We start from the raw sequence: 18397 nt of genomic DNA, 5'->3' as shown, positions 1-18397 counted from the left end.
TCAATGAAGAAATACATATTATATATAATCACCTCTATAATTTCTCACTACAACTAATCTCCCTGAAATTATGCTGAATTACTACTTTATTCACCTTTAGTTTCAACATGCTCCAATATGCTGTTACAAACTTAATCTTTCTCTTATGTTTATTCTCTACTAAGTTCTAGTCAGGTGTCCATAGCTAGAAGATGCCTTGATGTAACTTCCAAATTTGAACTGATACTTTCCTCTGATATTATATTCTAAATCTAAGACTGCCCATGTTTGTGACAACTTCACTCTTAATTTCTATCCTTTCTAAAGAGTTGAAATTTCATCTTCTTTACAAAATCTTCACTAAAGCAAGAGGAATCAAAATGCAAAGACCTAAATTTCAATTCATGTACAAAGATCAGTCTACAGTCTAATCTGAAATATCTATGTAAATTTAATCTTTCTCTAATTTCTTGTTTCCAAAGAAACCTTTGTTTAGATTGTTTAAATTGTCTCACAAATATAAAACATTTACAAAACGTTTTCCTTGGAACTTTTTATCCTCACCCAAAGAGATCACATACATTTTCTTTTTCTCCTTATGTGACAAACACCTTGAATCATCCTACATAAACTACAAAGAATTTGTGTTGTTTTTCTTTATGCAACTTTTCACAACTGCATGGATGTATATTCAAGTGCATCAATATTCTTTTTTAAAAATGTAAACAGGAATTTGAAACATTTTATCTTGTCAAATACCATCAGTCTAACTTTACAGCTTAAGATACTGCTCACTTCAAACTCCTTAAATTTAAAGAAACCAAAAAAGGATTATTTCTGTCAACAAATGGTATGAACAGAACACAGTGCTTAAAACATGCTCAAAATTCCCTTCCCTATCTCATTTGCTTCTCATGATAAATCCAGAAATATAAATATTACTCACTGTATTAACAGATAGTAAAACTTGTCCAAAGTCATAAAGTGACATAACTGAGTCAAAGCCCAAATCTTGTCAACCCTGACTCCAACTCTTCTTGCACAGCTGACTTAAAGTGAAGGCCAGTGCAGTTCTCAAATAGCATTGCTTTCACCATTGTCATAATTATACGTGGTGTACCTATTTTTAAATCCCTTAGCAAATTCTTAATATAAATATGCCAATTCTCCTTTCCTCTATCAGAAAACATCTTTTAAAATATTCATAGTCAGATGCCATTCTCAGGTACAACAAATTAAAGATTTTCTACTAGAAACAGGAGGCATTTGTCATTGATTACAACCAACATTTATGATTTTAAGTAATGAATTACCAAGTATTCACTTGGTATCCTTTACTTACCGAGACAACGTTGTTTTCCCAGAACCGGGCAAGCCTCTTAAAAGAATAAGTAACTTCTGCAATTTATTTAACTTTTCCTCTTGAAACTGCTGGTTCATAAACCTGTCCATTCTATTCTGCTTGTCCATAGAAAGATCTTTCCAGCATCCTTCACTGGTTTCACAGAAACCATTACTCACAAATCCATCATGCACACTGTAGCCATTTCTATAGAGATGATTCTCGCTACAGTCGATATACTCATTGTTCTGATCAAAAGTCAAACAATTCCAATTAACTTGACAACTATTTACATAATATCCACTTCGAATCAGAGAGCCATCTCGGGCATGGAAACTATTTGATGGTGGACTTGGTGGAGCACTGAATCTTCGAATATTTAAGTGATAATTAGAACTGGGAAATGGAGGACCTCGAGGTACTATAAAAGGATGTGCTGATTGCCACTCAGGCCTGAAGGAAGGAAACGATACGTCACAAAATGTAGGTATTACTTGTCCATTACAAGGATATTTGCCTGGCTCATTCCCCACGTATTGCTGATAAACACAATGTGACTGAAGAGCATTACTAATATCTCTTTCCTTTTCTTCTTCATATTTTATCAGATCATTATTATGGTCCTGATAATATGGAATAAGTTGCTCCTCAGAGAGTTCGGGTTCCTTACAACTGCCTTCCAAATCATCTTTTTCATTTTCAAGCTCTTCAATTTCTTTGTAAAACTGGAATAATTCATTGTCAATCTCTGATTTTTTGGAGTTAAATTTCTGTTTCTCTTCTTGTGCTCTTTTGCCATCTATACCATTGGTAGTATCTGCTTGATTCCTCCTTTCCTTACATTTCTTTTTCTCAGGGGGTTTGTAAATGGGTCCTATAAATGCTTTACTTGTGCTATATATCTCATCATCTGCAGATACCAATGGAGGACTTGCAGCTTGTAAAACTTGTGAATCAATGGACTTAACAACATCCGGTCTACTACGGGGCATCTTATCACAGACACGTTTCAGAAAATCTTTAGTTTTGGTTTTGTGCTCCTGAGAACAACCATGTCCTCTGACATCAGTGATGGTCACAGGGACCCAATCATTTCCAGTTTTCTCTTGGTTTCTGTGAAAATTAGAAATACTATGATAGGGGAAAACAAAAGCCTCTTTGGTTGACTTCAACTTTTTACAGCATGGTTCATTTGTTAGTTCTTCCCCATGTCCCAAAGATTTAGCTTCAATTTCACGATAAGGCATCTGAGGAGCAAAGAAATCATACAATTAATAGCTAATAGTTTAAAAATTGAAAGGAAAGTTTCTTCAGAAACAAGGAATAGAAAAAGACATTTAAATTTGTGATGTAAGCATTAAATGGTAGCATCGTCCCAAAATACAAAAATTATAAAATTGTAATTTTATAACCACTTACTATTTAAGTATTGTTGTAACAACGAATTAAAAGTGGGGTCTCATTGAAGGTAACAAGTAAATATCATTTTTTTAAAAAGGTAAATCTCACCTTTAAATGACACATTTCTGAATTCAGGGAACTTAAATAACTTAGTAAGTTTGGAAAGTTGATTGATTTAGAAAATCAATAATATACGTGGTGATGACACAGACACACAATTGTGTGCTAAGGAGGAGAGTAAATCTGCCAACCAAATCGACACAAGCAAACTGGCTGCAATACATCACATCATAAACGTCTTCCTATTTAAAACCACTATGTCCATAGGAGTAAACGGATCCAGCGCCCAAACTTCAGACAACCATTTCTCCTTAGCAATCAAAGGCCAGATTAACTGAAATGCCAATCTTTGTGGGCTCCATAAAGTGGTGTAAAAGTGGTTTCCAAATGGGTATTTTGCACTAAAAGAAAAAAATATTCAGCTGCAGTGAAAATGACGCAAATATGTCATACTACGTCTAGAAAAGCAATTGTGGCAGCTCGCCACATCAAAGCGCTCATCTTTTCCAGAGGGTCTACGTCGACCTCTGCTTCCCTTGAAATGTCCGCGGGGCCCTCCGGAGTACAATCCAAAAGCCTGTTTTACTCGATCATGCTTCGTTCCGCCCGCTCTCCGGGGTTCTTCTAACGAAGGAAAAACGAAAAGGACAAAAAGGCAAACTACAGAAGGGTACTGGTCGGCCAGAGAGGCTCAAGGAAGACCCATCCCAGAAACAGCCTCCTCTTCCTCCACCTCTGGGCCTCCGTTTCCTCACTCGAACATCAGAAAAGTCTCAAAGCAGAACCGGGGGTTGCGGTAAGAGACCGGCCTACACACAATCTGAGCCCCACGGCCTCCCGACCTCCTCGGAGGCAGCCGAGCAAAAGTGTATCATCACCCCTTCCTCTGTCCCAAGGTGCAGGTTCTGCCGGGAATTCGTTTACAGCTAACAGAAGGGGTTCGGCCAAGCGCCGGCGAGAACTCAAGTCTCTGACTGAAGAAACCGAAAACGTCACCACGACTCCACACACACACTCGCAAGGAGGTGTTTACTCACCTTACGCGGCAACTCTGCATTGACCTTCACTTCTCAATAAAATCTTCTAGAAAGACACGGGCCTCTGAAGAAGCTGAAGAAATGCGGATACACAACCCCAAAACAGAGACCTAGAGGGACTGAAAGTCTCCAGCCGCACCTCAGGGCTCAAGATGGCGGCTGCCTCACGGTTACCCGGAAGAAATCGTAGGCTTGCGCCAGGAATTGTGGGAATTGAAGTCCGGCGTCACGCCGGCCTGGAACCCTCTGCGGACGGCGACTTGGCTTCCCAGAATCCATCGCGTCATAAACACACCAACTTGACAATAAGCATAGCCCGGAACTAGTTTCCAGATCTGGAGCAGGGAAGTTACTGAGAAACAGTAACTTTGGCCAAAACTGACCGCGACGTTCTCTGTGGTTCACTTCTAACGGAAAAGAGAACGTGAGTGCCTGGCATCCCCAAAATGTCCGTAAGCGTCTTTTAGTGCCTTTAAGTTTTTAAGGCTTTTTAAAACAATCAGGCTTTTCAAAGGGGACTCACCATGTCAGTATGTGAAATACGCTTAGAACAGCAGCTGGTACAAGTAATTACCGTGTTTAACAAATTAGAAATAAATACGAACCGAACAACTGTTAATCCTGAGCTCAGGGTTCCCGCTCCTTAGACCCGCTCCCAGCCCCGCATTCTTTACCGTCCCTGCGAGGAAAACTGCTTATCTCTTCATAGTTAAATAAATCTTTCTGTTCCCATAGCGTTTTAATGTATACATATAACAGTTAAAATCACAGTCTGGAATGTTTGCGGTTGATTATTTAACAGCCTTATGACCAAGAGGGCTCAGCGAAGCACTCCATCCCCTTACAAAGAAAGACTCTTCCTCAAATACAGATTCCCACATCGCCCTTTGTCGGACGTTTCCTCTTGATTAGATTCAAGTGAATTGTGTCAGAATATTACATCCAGAGGCACGGGATGTCTGTCTGTCCATTATAAGGTGATTTAGTCTTTATCAGCTGATCAAGGTGTTATCCAGTTTCTCCACTGTCTATTTCCCTCCTGGCAACTAGTAAGCAATCTGTGAAGAGATACTTTGAGACCGATCTTGCTACAACCGGGCTTGACCCCCGTGATGGTTACAAACTGCTGATTTTTTCTAACTCCTTCAGGCCCTTCACATTTGTTAGTCCTGAGGCTGCTATTAAAGAAGAGACTTCCTTATTTATTTCTCTACTATTGGTATGAATTCATGTGTTACTTTCTGTTCAAGAAGTTATAATCCATTGCATTCTTTCTATTTATGTATTAGACTATTTTTAGGACAGTTTTATTCACAGAAAAATTGAGTAGATGGTACAGAGTTCCCATGTAACCCCCCACCAAACACACACACACACACACACACACACACACACACACACACATTGCCCTTACCTCTTGCATTATTACGATACATTGTTACAATTAACCAATATTGATCCATTAATATCAACTACAGTCCATAGTTATTCAGATTTCCTTAGTTTTTACTTAATGTCTTTTCTGTTTCATGATCCCATCCAGGATACCATATTACATGTAGTTGTCATTTCTCCTTAGGCTCCTCTGGGCTGTGACAGTTTCTCAGAAGCTACTTATTTTTTATGACCTTGACAATTTTGAGGAAAACTGGTCAGGTATCTTTAGAATTTATTGGAATTTATCTGATACTTTTCTCATAATTAGACTGGGGTTATGGGTTTTTGAGAGGAAGAAGTCTCATTTTCATCACATCATAGCAGGGTTACATACTACCAACATAATTTCTGATTGTTTATGTTGAACCTGATCATCTGCTAAAGTAGTGATCGTCAGGTTCCTCCACTGTAAAGTTACTCTCTTACCGCCTTTCCATACTGCTCTTCTTGGCAGGAAGTCACTGTGCCCAGCACACATTTCTGGAGTGGGGGCCCTCAAACAAGTCACTGTTTCTGCCACATAAAGATGACACCTGGCATCAGGGTTTGTGAGAAAAGTGAATGAAACCTGGCTCACAGTAGGGACTTGTAATGCTAAGTGGTATTTGATAGTTATGTTTGTAATTGCTTCCTATGGGCTAGTCTCGTAGCCTTTAAATGAAGCCCTGAGGACATGAATCAGGGCGTTGACTTCTCTGCCCCTTATGTGCTGTGGGCTAACCAGTGCATGCTCAACCAATGCTCGGCAAATTGAAAGGAATTAGTAATGATGCCCAGCCTGTGCAAGGCACTGTTCTGAGGACGCCCAGAGACTCCTCGGCCCTCCCACAATCCTAGGGGTAGGTATTCTTGTCACCTCCGTTTTACAGAGGAGGAAATTGAGACAGAAAAAGAATACATTCTTTCCAGAATCCCACAGCTAGTAGGTCTCACCAGAGCACCGGAACTTGGCAGTCTGGCTTTTCTCAGCTGCTGCCTGGAAGGAGAGGGGCCGGAGAGCTGGACAAAGATCGCGCCCTGCTTGTCTTCTCTGATGCTTTCAGGGATGCCACGTTTCCCAGAGGACCTTAGTGGGGGGTAGTCCAAAGCAGCTGTAGCGGGTCCAGTTACAGCAGCAAGGGTCACATGCTTCAGCCCAGACAGGACAAGGATCCGGCACATTCTCTGGTGAAGACTGTCCCGGTCACTGCTCCAGCATGCCGCAGCCCGCGCTTTGGATGGCGCTGGCCCCTCTACTGGCCGCCTTCAATGCAAGTGAGTCAATGCAGCCATGACACCTGGGTGCATGCTGTGTGCTGGGACCCATGGCCTCTACCTGCATCCTCTGTCAGACTTCTCATCAATTCTATACACAATACAATTAACAGTCACTTTTCAGATGAGGGCGCTGGGGCTCAGAAAGTCAATAATTTGGCCAAGAGCATGTTGTCAGTAAGTGTCAGGTCCAGGTACAGACGCAGCCCATGGCCTTCATCACTGCTGGGGCACTGCCTAGAAGGAAGGGTGGGAGGGAGCACGCTCTGCTGGCCTCCTTCTTCTGGGTTTCTCTAAACTGCGCTTGTGCCCTGATCATCTGCAGGCCTCCATGCTCTCCACCAGCCAGGTGAGGCCACCTTCTGCACACAGCCTTCCCCTGCCCAGGTTCTCAGGGCTCACTCCCTCTATGGTCCCTCGTCCTTCTACTCTGCACCTTCTTTCGGGCCCTGGTTCTATAGGCCCTAATGGGTGTTAATTTTTCTTGATGAATTGTCTGCCTGTCTGGGACTCATGTGAAACAAATACTTGTAGTTAGTTGGCTATATCAGATGAAAGTTTTATATATACATAAACTTACATCTTTTATATATTTAAAGTACAAATCTTATGTATAATCTTATTTCTTATATATAACATATATAAAGATATGAATTTATATTGTTATTTAATATACATATTTATTTGAGGTATAAATCACATATAGAATAGAAAATCTTTTTCATTTAGCGTCCAAAATTCTTGAGGTAGCTGTTGTGACCCAGTAGAACAGGGTGAAACCGAGGTGGAGAGACATTGCTAATTGGTAGTGGGTGGGAGAGCTGAGATCTGAATCAGGTCTGTCTGTCCCCAAAGCCTGTGGCTTCTCCACTGAAACCCAGGGTCTCTTGGGGTCCCCCATCACGATTTGCTGAGCAGTTTTGAAGTAAAGTTTCAGTGGCCCTTCCTTGGGTCTTTAGCCAGCAGTTTCCTTGGGGTAAATGAAACTTCCTTATTTCCTTTAGGAAGAAATCGCAGAGGGGATTTCCCCTCCCTTGGGGGGAGGGTGGGGACAGGAACACAGAGAGGAGCCACACACCAGACCTCTGGAACTGTCAGGGGTGGGGGGCACAAACCGGAGCCTGCCCTCCATGCCCCCAGCCCACGCCAGATCCCCCAGGGCCTCAGGGTGGCTCTGACCAGAACTGTGACCTCTCTGAGTCCCAGCTCCCTTCCCCACATGTAAAATGAGAGGGCTGACCAGATGAAATGTCAGCCCAGCTATTCTCTGATGCTAATGGCAGAGCCCTTGGAGCACCTGGAAATTCTAGGAGGTGAGCGTGACCACAAAGCCATGAGGTCTCTTCAGTGTCACGTTTCTGGGGTTTGGGGATGGGGGACTCTCAGCAACGTGCAGCCCCTGTTACACGATCTTTGTGCTTTTCTTTCCCATGTCTCATGCTGGCTGTGTCCAGAAGAGCTGTCACCAGCACCAGCCATGCACCCACCTCTCAGTGAAGACCCGTTTGTTAAGACAGTTTGTCAAAACAGTTTGTCAGTAATTGCAGGCTCTTGGTGAAGTGACATCATTGCAGGAGAAGGCCCAGCTCAGGGGGCTCTCTAGAGACCATAGGGGCAGTGCCCTCACGCCCACCCTCCCCTCCCCTCCTTTGTTCTCTGCAGGGACGGCCATCCTCTCTCCCTCCAGTGGGGCCCACTGCCATCTCCTGTGCCTTGTCATCTGCTTGCTAGGCCAGCACTGCATGACTGGACGCTGCGTGCAGTGCCCTGCAGGCTTTTAGTAAGGAGTACACACCCTGTGCCCCAGGAAGAGAGGAGGGAAAGAGCTGGAAGGGGACAGGTTGAGGGAGGCTGGGGGATGCCCAGAGACCCTCTGGGAGGCCCTGCCTCAGGGTGTCTGTGCAGGGGACTGACCTTTCCCAGTCTCCTCGATGTTGGCCATCAGCTCTGAGTCATCCAGTTGGCATACTCTCCCTTCTCCATCCAGCCAGTTCCAGTTGGGTCAGGCAGAAAGTAGGCCAGACGATGGGCCAGATGATGGTGTCCCCAGGCTGGTGGCAGATCCAGATGGACCCAGGCCAAGTGTGAAGGGCCCCTGTGCCATCTCTGCTGCCACTGAGGACCAGTAGTCCCCTGGCTGGGCAGCCTGCTGGGCACACAGGGCCTCTGCTCAGTTACTCATCTTCCTTTGGCATTTGCAGCCGCCTGGGTGGCAGGTCAGCTCTGCAGCTGTGCCCCACTGGAGCCTGCGATGCGCTCCCAGGACTCATGGACAGCAAGGACAGCCAGGTGACCCCCAGGGAACGGCCACTCCTGGTCTCAGCCATTCCTGGGTGGGGTGTCCTGGAGGTTATCGGGAAGTCCCCAAAAGAGGCTAAATCTCTCAGCATCAGAACAAGTCTCATCCTTGCTGATACAAGGAAAAGTAAGGTGGTGATACTCCTTTGGCAAGGCAGCCTACACTCCCTGCCCACCTCTGACCCAGCACCCAGGGACTTGCCCCGCCACTTTTACCTGGAAACAGGTATAACCCACCTCTAGGCTCCTGTGGGGATCACATGAGGTGACGCCCGTGAAGTGCTGGGAAGCTTGGAACCACTGTCCCCACATGATACGCAGTTAAAATAGAAGCCATGGAGCTGTGGAGTAACTCCCACAGCAGTCACCTGCTGAGTCAGTCACTCACCGTGTGTCACCAGGCACATACTGTGTACAGCACTGGGTACAGAGGACAGTGTCGGGCACAGCTCTGTCCCCTGGGAGCTTGCCATCCTTCAGGGCTGTGCCCTGGGCGGTAAGTGCTGGAGCTGCAGCCTCCACCAAGAGTTAGAGGAAAAGGCAAGACCCTTGCTTAGCCAGGAAGCTCCCCTCACCACAACACATGGAGGCAATGTTGGTGGTAATTTTTACAGAGGAAGTTGGAGGGGCAGGGAGGTTAGGGGATCTACAACAACACTTGGCAAAGTAAGCACGAGAGATGAGATGCCAACTCTCAGCAGTGTCCAGGTACAGGTGTTAGTCATGACCCACTGGTGGTCTCACCTGTTGTTTCCCTGTTGGCCCTCAGCAGTACCTGCCTGGACAGGAGCCAAGCTCGCAGTATGCTGGCTGTGTCTTCTGCCCTCTGGGCTACTTCACAGATGGAGGCCTCGGTGTCCAGCCCTGCCCCACAGGTAGGTGAGAGTGGGCTGGTGACCCTAACAACATTGGACAAGGAGGGTGCGGGGGTCCACGTGCTCGGATTGGCCTGCACACCCCCCAGGTGGCTCTGAGGGGCAGAGTCCAGCTAGTCCTGGGCCTCAAAAATGCACCCACAGGACTGTGGGGAGGATGAAGTGAGACAGTGCAGAAGGAGGGGTGTATGCAGAGCGGGGAGGCGTGTGAGTGTGGGAAGATGGTTCAAGTACCCATTCGGCTCCTCACAGGTCTTATTAAGAACTGTAAAACTTCATGTATAAGGACCTGCACATATTGTTACATTCACCCCCAACACCCCATCCAGAAAGTATTTCACGTTTCTGGATGCTATTATAATGAAATTGTATTTTTAATTTCAATTTCCAATTATTTGTATCTAGTATTGATATCTGGATGCTATTATAATAAAATTGTATTTTTATTTCAATTTCCAATTATTTGTATCTAGTATTGATATTTTTCAATTTGTTTTTTATTGTGGTGAAATACATGTAACATAAAATTTACCATCTTAACCACCTTTAAGTGTACAGTTTAGTGGTATTAAATACATTCATAATATTGTCCAACCATCATCACCACTCATCTCCAAAGTTCTTTTCATTTTGTAAAGCTGAAACTTTATACCATTAAACACTAACTCCCCATTCTTCTGTATGCCTGTCCCCTGGAAACCACCATTCTACTTCCTGTCTCTATGAGTTTGACTCTTCTAGGTACCACATGTAAGTGGAATCATGGTATTTGTCCTTTTGTGACTGGTTTATTTCACTTAGCACAATGTCCTCAAGATTCATTCATGTTGCAGCATATCAGAATTTCCTTCCTTTTTTACACTGAATAATATTCCGTTACATGGATATACCACATTTTGTTTATCCATTCATCCATCAGTGACCAATTGGATTGCTTCCACCTCTTTGCTATTATGAATAATGCTGTTATGAGCATGGGTATGCAAATATCTCTTCATAACCCTGGCTAGTATTGGCTTTTTTCTATTGACTTGTATCCTTCAATCTTACCTGCTTCATTTATTTGTTATAGTAGCTCTTTATATGTGTAGATTTTTTACGATTTTCTCTTCACACAATCACGTTATCTGTTAGACTTTTTAACATCTATCTTTTCAATCCATATGCCTTTATTACTTTTCCTTGCCTTATTACACTATCTATGAACTCTAATACTATTTTGAATAGAATTGAACATCATCGCTTTGTTCTAAATATTAGAGAAAAGCATTCAGTTTTTTACCATTATGTATGATGTTAGCTATAGTTTTTTATAGATGTCTTTAATCAGGTTGAGGACGTTCTCTTCTATTTCTAGTTTGTGGAGAGTTGTTATTTTAGATGGGTATTTGATTTTTGTCCTGTGTTTTTCTGCATTGATTGAGATGAGCATATGGTTTATCTCCTTTGTCGTGATAAGATGATGAGTATCATTGTTTTTTGAATGTTTAATCAACCTTGCATTCCTGAGATAAACTCCACATGGTTGTGACATTTTATCTTTTCTATATATCACTGAATTTGATTTGCTAAATTTTTTGTAAGAATTTTTGTATCTATGTTCATGAGAGATATTAGTTTGTAGTTTTCTTTTCTGGTTTCTTTGGTTCTTATATCAAAGTAATATTGGTCTCATAAAATTAATTGCAAAGTAGTCCCCGTTCTTCTGTTTTATGAAAGAATTTATGTAAATTTGGTATGAGTTATTTCTTAAGTGTTGTATAGAATTCCATAAAGCCTTAGGGCCTAGAGTTTTCTTGGTGAGAAGGTCTTTAATTAAAAATTCAATTTCTGTAATAAATTTTTTTTAAATCAAAGTTTATTGGGGTGACAATTGTTAGTAAAGTTACATAGATTTCAGGTGTACAATTCTGTATTACATCATCAACAAATCCCATTGTGTGTTCACCACCCAGAGTCAGTTCTCCTTCCATCACCGTATACTTGATCCCCTTTACTCTCATCTACCACCCCTTTCCGCCCTTACCCTCCGGTTTCTGTAATAAATTTAAAGCTGTTCAGATTGTTTTGTTTCTTCTTGTGAGAATTTGGTAATTTATATCTTTCAAGGAATGTGTCAATTTCATTTAAGCTGTAAAATTTATTGTCATAGAGTTATTCATATTATTCCCTTATTAGCCTTTTAGTTTCTCATCTGTAGTGACATCTCTTTTTCATTCCTGATATGGGTACTTTGTGTTCTTTCTTTTTTTCTTGATCAATCTAGTTTATCAATTTTATTTATCTTTTCTAAGAACTACTTTCAGTTTTATTGATTTTCCTTATTTGTTTTTCTATTTTATTGATTCCTGTTATTATTATATCCTTCCTTTTACTTTGGTTTTATGCAATGTTTTTCTGGCTTCCTACGGTGGAAACATTACTGATTTTACACCTTTCTCGTTTACTAATATAGGCATTCAAATTATAGATACTTAAGCCTATAAATTTGAATCTATGCATTGCTTTAGCTACATCCCACTAATTTCATGTTTTGGGGTTTTAGTATCATTCGAGATGAAAGGTTTTCTAATTTTTTTGTGATATTTTTTGACCAATGGTTTGCTCAGAAATCTGTTGTCTAATTTTCAACCATTTAGGGGCTTTTCTAGATGTCTTACTGATTCCTATTTTAACCACTGCAGTCAGAAAACATTATCTGAATAGATATGGGAGCCGGGCCCAGGAGGTGCCAGGCAGGGAAGGCAGAAAGAGCCCTTACAAAAGAGGAAACAGGTTTTTGGAAAACCAGAGAGCAAAGCCTTTGCTGCCCTGACTTTCTTCTTGACAGTGATGCCTCCCCAGGGCCGTGGGTGGGGTCCAGCCACATCCTGGGTCATCCAGACCTGCTCAGAGGCCAGCCCTGGACCTGGCCTTGAAGCTCACACTCTCTCAGTCTGTGGGCTCCTCCCAAAAGTAAGCCCAGGCCATGGCAGGACCCACCATAAGACTTCTCCTCCCAGGCCACTTCTGCCTAGACGGTGCTGCCACTGTGCCTCTCCCGGCCAGGAGCTCTGAGGGCAAGAGGGAGACACCCCACCCCAACACCAGCTTCTGCTGGGCAGGTCAGTTCTGAACTCCGTGGGAAGAGTCACTTTGCTAACGTCGCTAATTAGGTACTTCTCCATAGGCCTGCTCGAGGCTGACTTGCAATGCCGACTAGGGCCAGCAGCACGTCCAGGCATCTGTGAGGGGCGAACACGGTGCAGCAGCCCCCTCATGCCCCCAGCTCTGGAAGCCCCGTGTTCTCTGTGCTCAGCTGGGAAAGGGGGGACCTGCACAGGAAGTACAAAGGCAGCCGGATTATTCTACCTGGAGCATAAAGACAGAGGGGTGACATGGCTGGGAACCCCTAGTGCTGAGGCCTTTCCTGGGTGGGTGCTGTGAGGGCAGGCGCGTCCTCTCAGCCGCACTGATTCAGTGTCTGGGCTTAAGGCAAACCATCACTCTCTGCGACAGTGGCATGTGATGTTGGGGGCTCTGGGTGGCCTTTGAGGCCCCTCCCAACTCTGACATCCTGAGCCTGTGACTTTGTGACCTGGCAGATGAGGAAAGACCCCCAGCACCAGTGGGGTGGGGCTGGCGCACCTACTGGGTGTCAGGTCCTGCGCCATGTATTAGCTCATGTAACACTGTCATACCCAACAGGTGAGCTTCAGGGGTCAACTAAGTGCCTTGGGTCACACAGTGTGAGGTCACAATGCAAACTGATACCTGTCTCATTACTCTGCATGGCTCCTCAAACCCCAGCAAATGAGAGATGACGGTTGGACAGGCTTTTGAGGGACAAGAAAGACACACCAGGAACAAGCTCCTCAGACCTTCCATTTCAGCCGGTTCTCAGGTCTAGTCCTGGAAAAATGGTTCAAGGAAACAGATTTCTGTGATGGGGTCTCTCAGCTGCTTTTCCATGACTTTCGGAAGCCACCAAGCCCCTGGGCCATTCCTCAGAGCCAGCGGAGAGCAGGCTCCTCAATCAACACAGATACCTCCTTCGCAGGCCCAGGTCAAGGCTGCCCCAACCCAGGGGACACAGTTCTAGGTAGGAAGGAGCTGTTTCCTCCACAGGCCGCAGGAGCTGAAACATGAGGGGTGACACTGACTCCCCCTCCAGGAGCCCCGGTTCCTGCGTGAGGGCAGAGTGGGGACAGCAGTTTCCCCAGACTGGGCCAGAGCATTGGGCACACCAGAACTGGGAAGTGAACCAGCCTCCAGACAGTGGCTGTGGCCTTGTGTGAGCCGGTCAGCCTAAAGTTTCACTTCTCCCAGGGCTGTGGCAGCATTCCCTGGTGCCTGCCGTGGGCCTGGCGCTGCACGGCGTTGTCACCTTGGGCAATGTTGGTTAGGCCTCACAGCAAGCCTGGGAGGACATGTTGTTATGATTCCTATTTCATCAAAAGGAAAATGGGGGTTGAGAAGTCAGGGAACTCCCAACGTCTGTGGACTGTGCTACTGAGGCTGCAGGAGCTCCCTGCAGGCTGTGGCCCTGGCGGCTACTTGGGGGGACAGGCCCCACTCTATACCTCGGGGGCCTCTCTTCCTGGCACACGGGGCTGCTGGCCTGTTCCTTGCACCCTCAGGCTCACAGGACCACAGGACCAGGGCCTAGGAAGGCTTCACTGCATCTCTTGGGGAACCAGCAGCCCAGGCTCTTCAGAGAGAACGAGAGTGACATGGGCTGTCCTCTCCCCAGTTCTCAGCCATTGTCTGCAGTGCCCGGCAGGACACTTCTGCCCCAGCAGAGCCACCCACCCCTTCCCGTGCCAGCCGGGCACGTTCAACCCCCGCCCGGGCCAGGATGAAGCTGCAGACTGCGTTCCGTGCCCAGCAGGCAGGGCCTGTACCCAGGCTGGGCTGACTCAGCCAGACATCCAGTGCACGCCGGGGTAAGGGTCTTAGATTTCTCCATGACGGGGTGACAGGGTGGGGGCTCAGCGTCCTCGCCCTACCACGGCATAGATAGGGTCAGACCCTCGGGTTCAGGAAAGACGTCCCCAAGCATCCGCCCTCTCGGAGTCCTAGGAGGGCCCCTGCCTCCACACCAGGGCTCAGTGTCGCATCAGCGGGCCTCCAGGACCTCCCTGCCGAGGCAGCTGGGAACTCCTGGCTTCTCCGTGGGGGAATAGGGAGCTCAGAGAGGCCAGGTTACTGTGCCAAAGCTACACAGCAAGCCCGTGGGCACAGTGGGACTTTCCTGTGACTCTCCAGGATGTTGGGCTTTGTGGAGTGGGTACCAGCTCCTTCGTTGTCACAGGTACATGTGCCCAGTGGGCTCTTCTAGCCCCCACGCCCATAGCCTCACCTGCCCGGCCGGGACCTTCAGCAGGAACCATAGCGTCTCCTCCCTGTCGCAGTGTGAGACCTGCCCCTCAGGACTGGCCTGCCCTCCGGGTGAGTGAGGAGGCAGAGGGGCTGCCTCCCTGCTGTGGGACCCCTCCCTTGGTGAAGAACCAGCGGTGCTCCAAGGCAGGCAGGCCAGGGAAACAGCACCTTCTGTCCCCACGAAGAGCATGGTCCACCTCGCCTTAGGTACCCAAGCATGCGCCAGGAAGAGCAGGCAAGCCCCGCCCTCTGCCTCAGTGGGGCGGCTGCTGGGCCACAGCTAACCCAGGAACACCTTCCTTCCCCACCACCCAGACATGTCCCTGACACTCGCCAGAGGGGTGTGGTTGGAGGGGCTACTGCACCTCCAGACCTGGTTCTAGACTGTCTTTGCAGGAACTGGGGGTCCAAACTGGCCCCCCACCCCCTGCCCAGCTGGCCACTATTGCCCTCCCGGAACCAAACAGCCAACCCAGTTCCAGTGTCCCCCGGGCACCTGGAGTAACCGGACCAGACTGACCGCAGGCGAGGAGTGTACACCCTGTCCCAGGGGCTGGTTCTGCGTCAGTGGAGCCCAAGTGCCCTCAGGGGCATGCAGAGCTGGACATTACTGCCCACAAGGTGAGTGGAACCAGGGTATTCCTGGCAAGGTCACAGGTGGCCAGGAGGTGGCCAGGAGGGAATGTCATGGGCCAGCCTGCACACTTCCGCGGGTTAAGGTCAGCCTTCAGAAGACCTTCCTGAGAGGAGGCCTGGGACTGGCCAGCCACAGCATCCTGACAGTTCACAGGGCGTCTCAGCCCAGACATAGGCTGCATCCTGGGTGAGTGGCACCCCTGCTCCTTGCCCCGTTCTCATGACCTCCCCAAAGAGCAGGGCGAGGAGCTGTCTCTAGGGAGCAGGGTGAGGTGCTGCTGTGTCTGGATGAGGCAGCTCTGAGCTCCCTCTGTCCTCCTCAGACCCCTGCCCTCTCTGAAATAGGTACAAAGTGGGGCACCCAGTTCCCCTGCCCAGCAGGCACCTACAGCTCTCAGGCAGGCAACGGCCAGATGGAGGACTGCCTGCCCTGCCCTCCAGGGGCCTTCTGCCCCAGCGGGGCCCCCAAGCCTGTGCTCTGCCCACGGTAAGGGAGGCTGGGGTGGAGCTCTTCCTGAAGCTAAGCTACCAGGTGTTTACCGAGTATACACCAGAGCCCAGCACTGTTCCGGGCACTAAGGGGTTTATAAAGATAGACGAGTGCTCAGCCTGCCCTCAGGGCCTGGCAGCCTTGTTGAGTCGAGACCGAGGAAAAGGATAGGCAGGGGCCAGGCTCAGGGCTGCGGGGCGACGGGCTGTGTGGGGGCTGCACACCACCCTCATGGGCCCAGATGTAGAAAGAAAGAGGACTCACTCAGTGCTGGAGTAGGTGAGGAAGGCGCCCACACCCCGGTAGAGAAACTGTTTCAAAGAACACCCCCCTCTACAACGGCCCAGCGTCTGGATCTCAACAGGGATCATTTGGCCACGCTCAGAGATTCTCTGTTAATTTGATTGTTTATCAAGATATGCCCTTTATTCCTCTGGTCAAAAAGTAAAACTTAACAGTTTTTCTTATTAAAAAAAAAAATACATGTTCTTTGTGTAAAAAGTGAAAACAGCATTAACCAAAATACATTTCAGATCAAATACACATTTCAGTTTTAAAAACAAAACCAGAAAATTACAAAACAAAATATAAATGAGCATTTATAAAATCAGACTGTGGAAAATCTAAGCATGACATGAAAGGCAGAAATAATTAAGGAAAAGACTGCAGGATTTGAATGTAGCGTTTCAAGTTTCTGTCCTTCAAAGGTGTCAGAAACAAAGTTAAAAGGCAAACAATAAAGCATGGAGACGTTTTCACCCTGAAGGAGAGGCTAAGTATCCATCTGCTTACTACTCAGATAAAGAGCCATTACAGAGCAGTTAGAGAGAAGGGGAGACAGAGAGAGACCATGCCAACTGAAAACATAGGCGGCGTGGAGGAACAACTTGAAAAAGCAGCACCATTCACCCATAAGCCTGCCTTTGAACTCTCCCTTGAAGCCCCACAGGCCGCATGAGGCCACACCAGCCACATCCTCAGCCTACCCCAGGGGCCTGCTGCCCAGCTGGAATTGACCATTGAACCGTGTGGCTGAAGCTGGGGGCAATGGTGACCCCACGTGGCTGTCATGGCTCCTTCTGGGAAGGCTGTGGATACCCACACCCTCAGCGCTCTCTGCCTCTCCTCCAGGGGGACCTCCCGCCAGAGTCCAGGTGCAAGGCTGGCTGTGGCCTGTGTGCTGTGCCCCGCTGGTCACCACTGCCCTGAGCTGGGCACTGTCACTCCACGGCCATGTGGTGCTGGAAGCTTCTCAGTAAGTGTTCCCAGAGCAGATTCATACCTCAGAGGGACCGGAAGTGAGAGAACCCTAAAGTCACGGAGGTCGGGAGCCCCTTCCTCCAGGCTTTGACAGTCTGTGGGCCAAGCCAGAGGCCTGAAGCGCCCCTCAGTTCTGCTGGCCTTGGCCCTTTGTGAGCCCATTTCATGCCTGGCCCTTTCTGAGGAAGAGAGTTGCACACACAGAGCCCGGGGCTGGCCAGCAGCATTCCCAGTTTGATTCAACATTTTCTGAGTGCCTGCCCAAATGTTAGAGGTGCGGAAAGAAGCCGGCCTTACCCCCAAGCCCTCTTTCCAGGGTCCCGGCCGTCTTTGGTGCCAAGAGTGCCCAGGAGGAAAACTCTGCAACCAGACAAAGCTGGCTGGACCCATGGCATGTCCCCCAGGGCACTACTGCCCAGCACAGGGCCTGCTGTCCATCCCCTGCCCCATGGTGAGAAGCATCCTTGGCTCTTCTCCAGTCTTCATTTTTTGCACAGGACAGCTCTGGGGGCATGGCCCCGTGCTGGTGGGTGGGATGGGTGACCTCTTTACTGTGACACACCAGCCTTCCATCTCCTGCCCCCACTCACTTCCCTGCAGGTGGTTTCTAGACCAAAAAGCCACAGGGACAGAGTGACCCAGGGTTGTAGAGGTAGGAAGGAAGAGGGAGGGGCTTGGGGAGCTGGGGGACCCAGACTCAGGTGAAGCCCTAGGCAGGGGCGGACTGGGGTGCAGCCTTTGTTCTCCAAGCTCCAGAAGCCCCTCTCGCCCCTTTCACCCCACACCCGCCATGGCTCTTCTCTCTAGGATACGCACACCTCTTCAGCTGACCTGTGGCCTCTACTCTCTCTCCCTGCCTGCTATCAGAATCACTGGGAATAAGTCCTAGTTCCAGCATTCCTTAGCTGTGCTCAGCAACAAGGAAACCCCAGCCACGCTTGCCAGTGTCTTGGATGCTCAGCTCTGG

The 18397-nt window shown here is 47.5% G+C and overlaps 1 protein-coding gene across 5 annotated transcripts in view; it reads right to left on the bottom strand.

Annotated features, from left to right (window-relative positions):
• N4BP2L2 (NEDD4 binding protein 2 like 2) overlaps positions 1–3995 on the bottom strand; it is a gene marked incomplete at its 3' end in the record, with an annotated part of 108028 nt that extends 104033 nt beyond the window's left edge. For 4 of the 5 annotated variants that reach the window (XR_013993186.1, XM_081045761.1, XM_081045763.1 and 1 more), the window contains exons 1-2: positions 3820–3995; positions 1322–2568 (exon numbers count right to left, since the gene is read on the bottom strand). Coding sequence is in view for 4 of the 5 variants with exons in the window: in XM_081045761.1 (XP_080901887.1) it covers positions 1322–2568 (1247 nt within the window). Of the gene's footprint in view, positions 1–1321; positions 3407–3819 lie in introns of all 5 variants that reach the window. The other variant, XM_081045762.1, reaches the window with a different exon arrangement.
• Positions 3996–18397: the final 14402 nt, after the last annotated feature.

Source organism: Rhinolophus hipposideros (genome assembly GCF_964194185.1).
Source record: "Rhinolophus hipposideros genome assembly, chromosome: 4".
NCBI classification, from domain to species: domain Eukaryota; kingdom Metazoa; phylum Chordata; class Mammalia; order Chiroptera; family Rhinolophidae; genus Rhinolophus; species Rhinolophus hipposideros.
The sequence above is the reverse complement of the archived record's forward strand: the minus strand, read 5'-3'. Positions and strand labels throughout refer to the sequence as shown.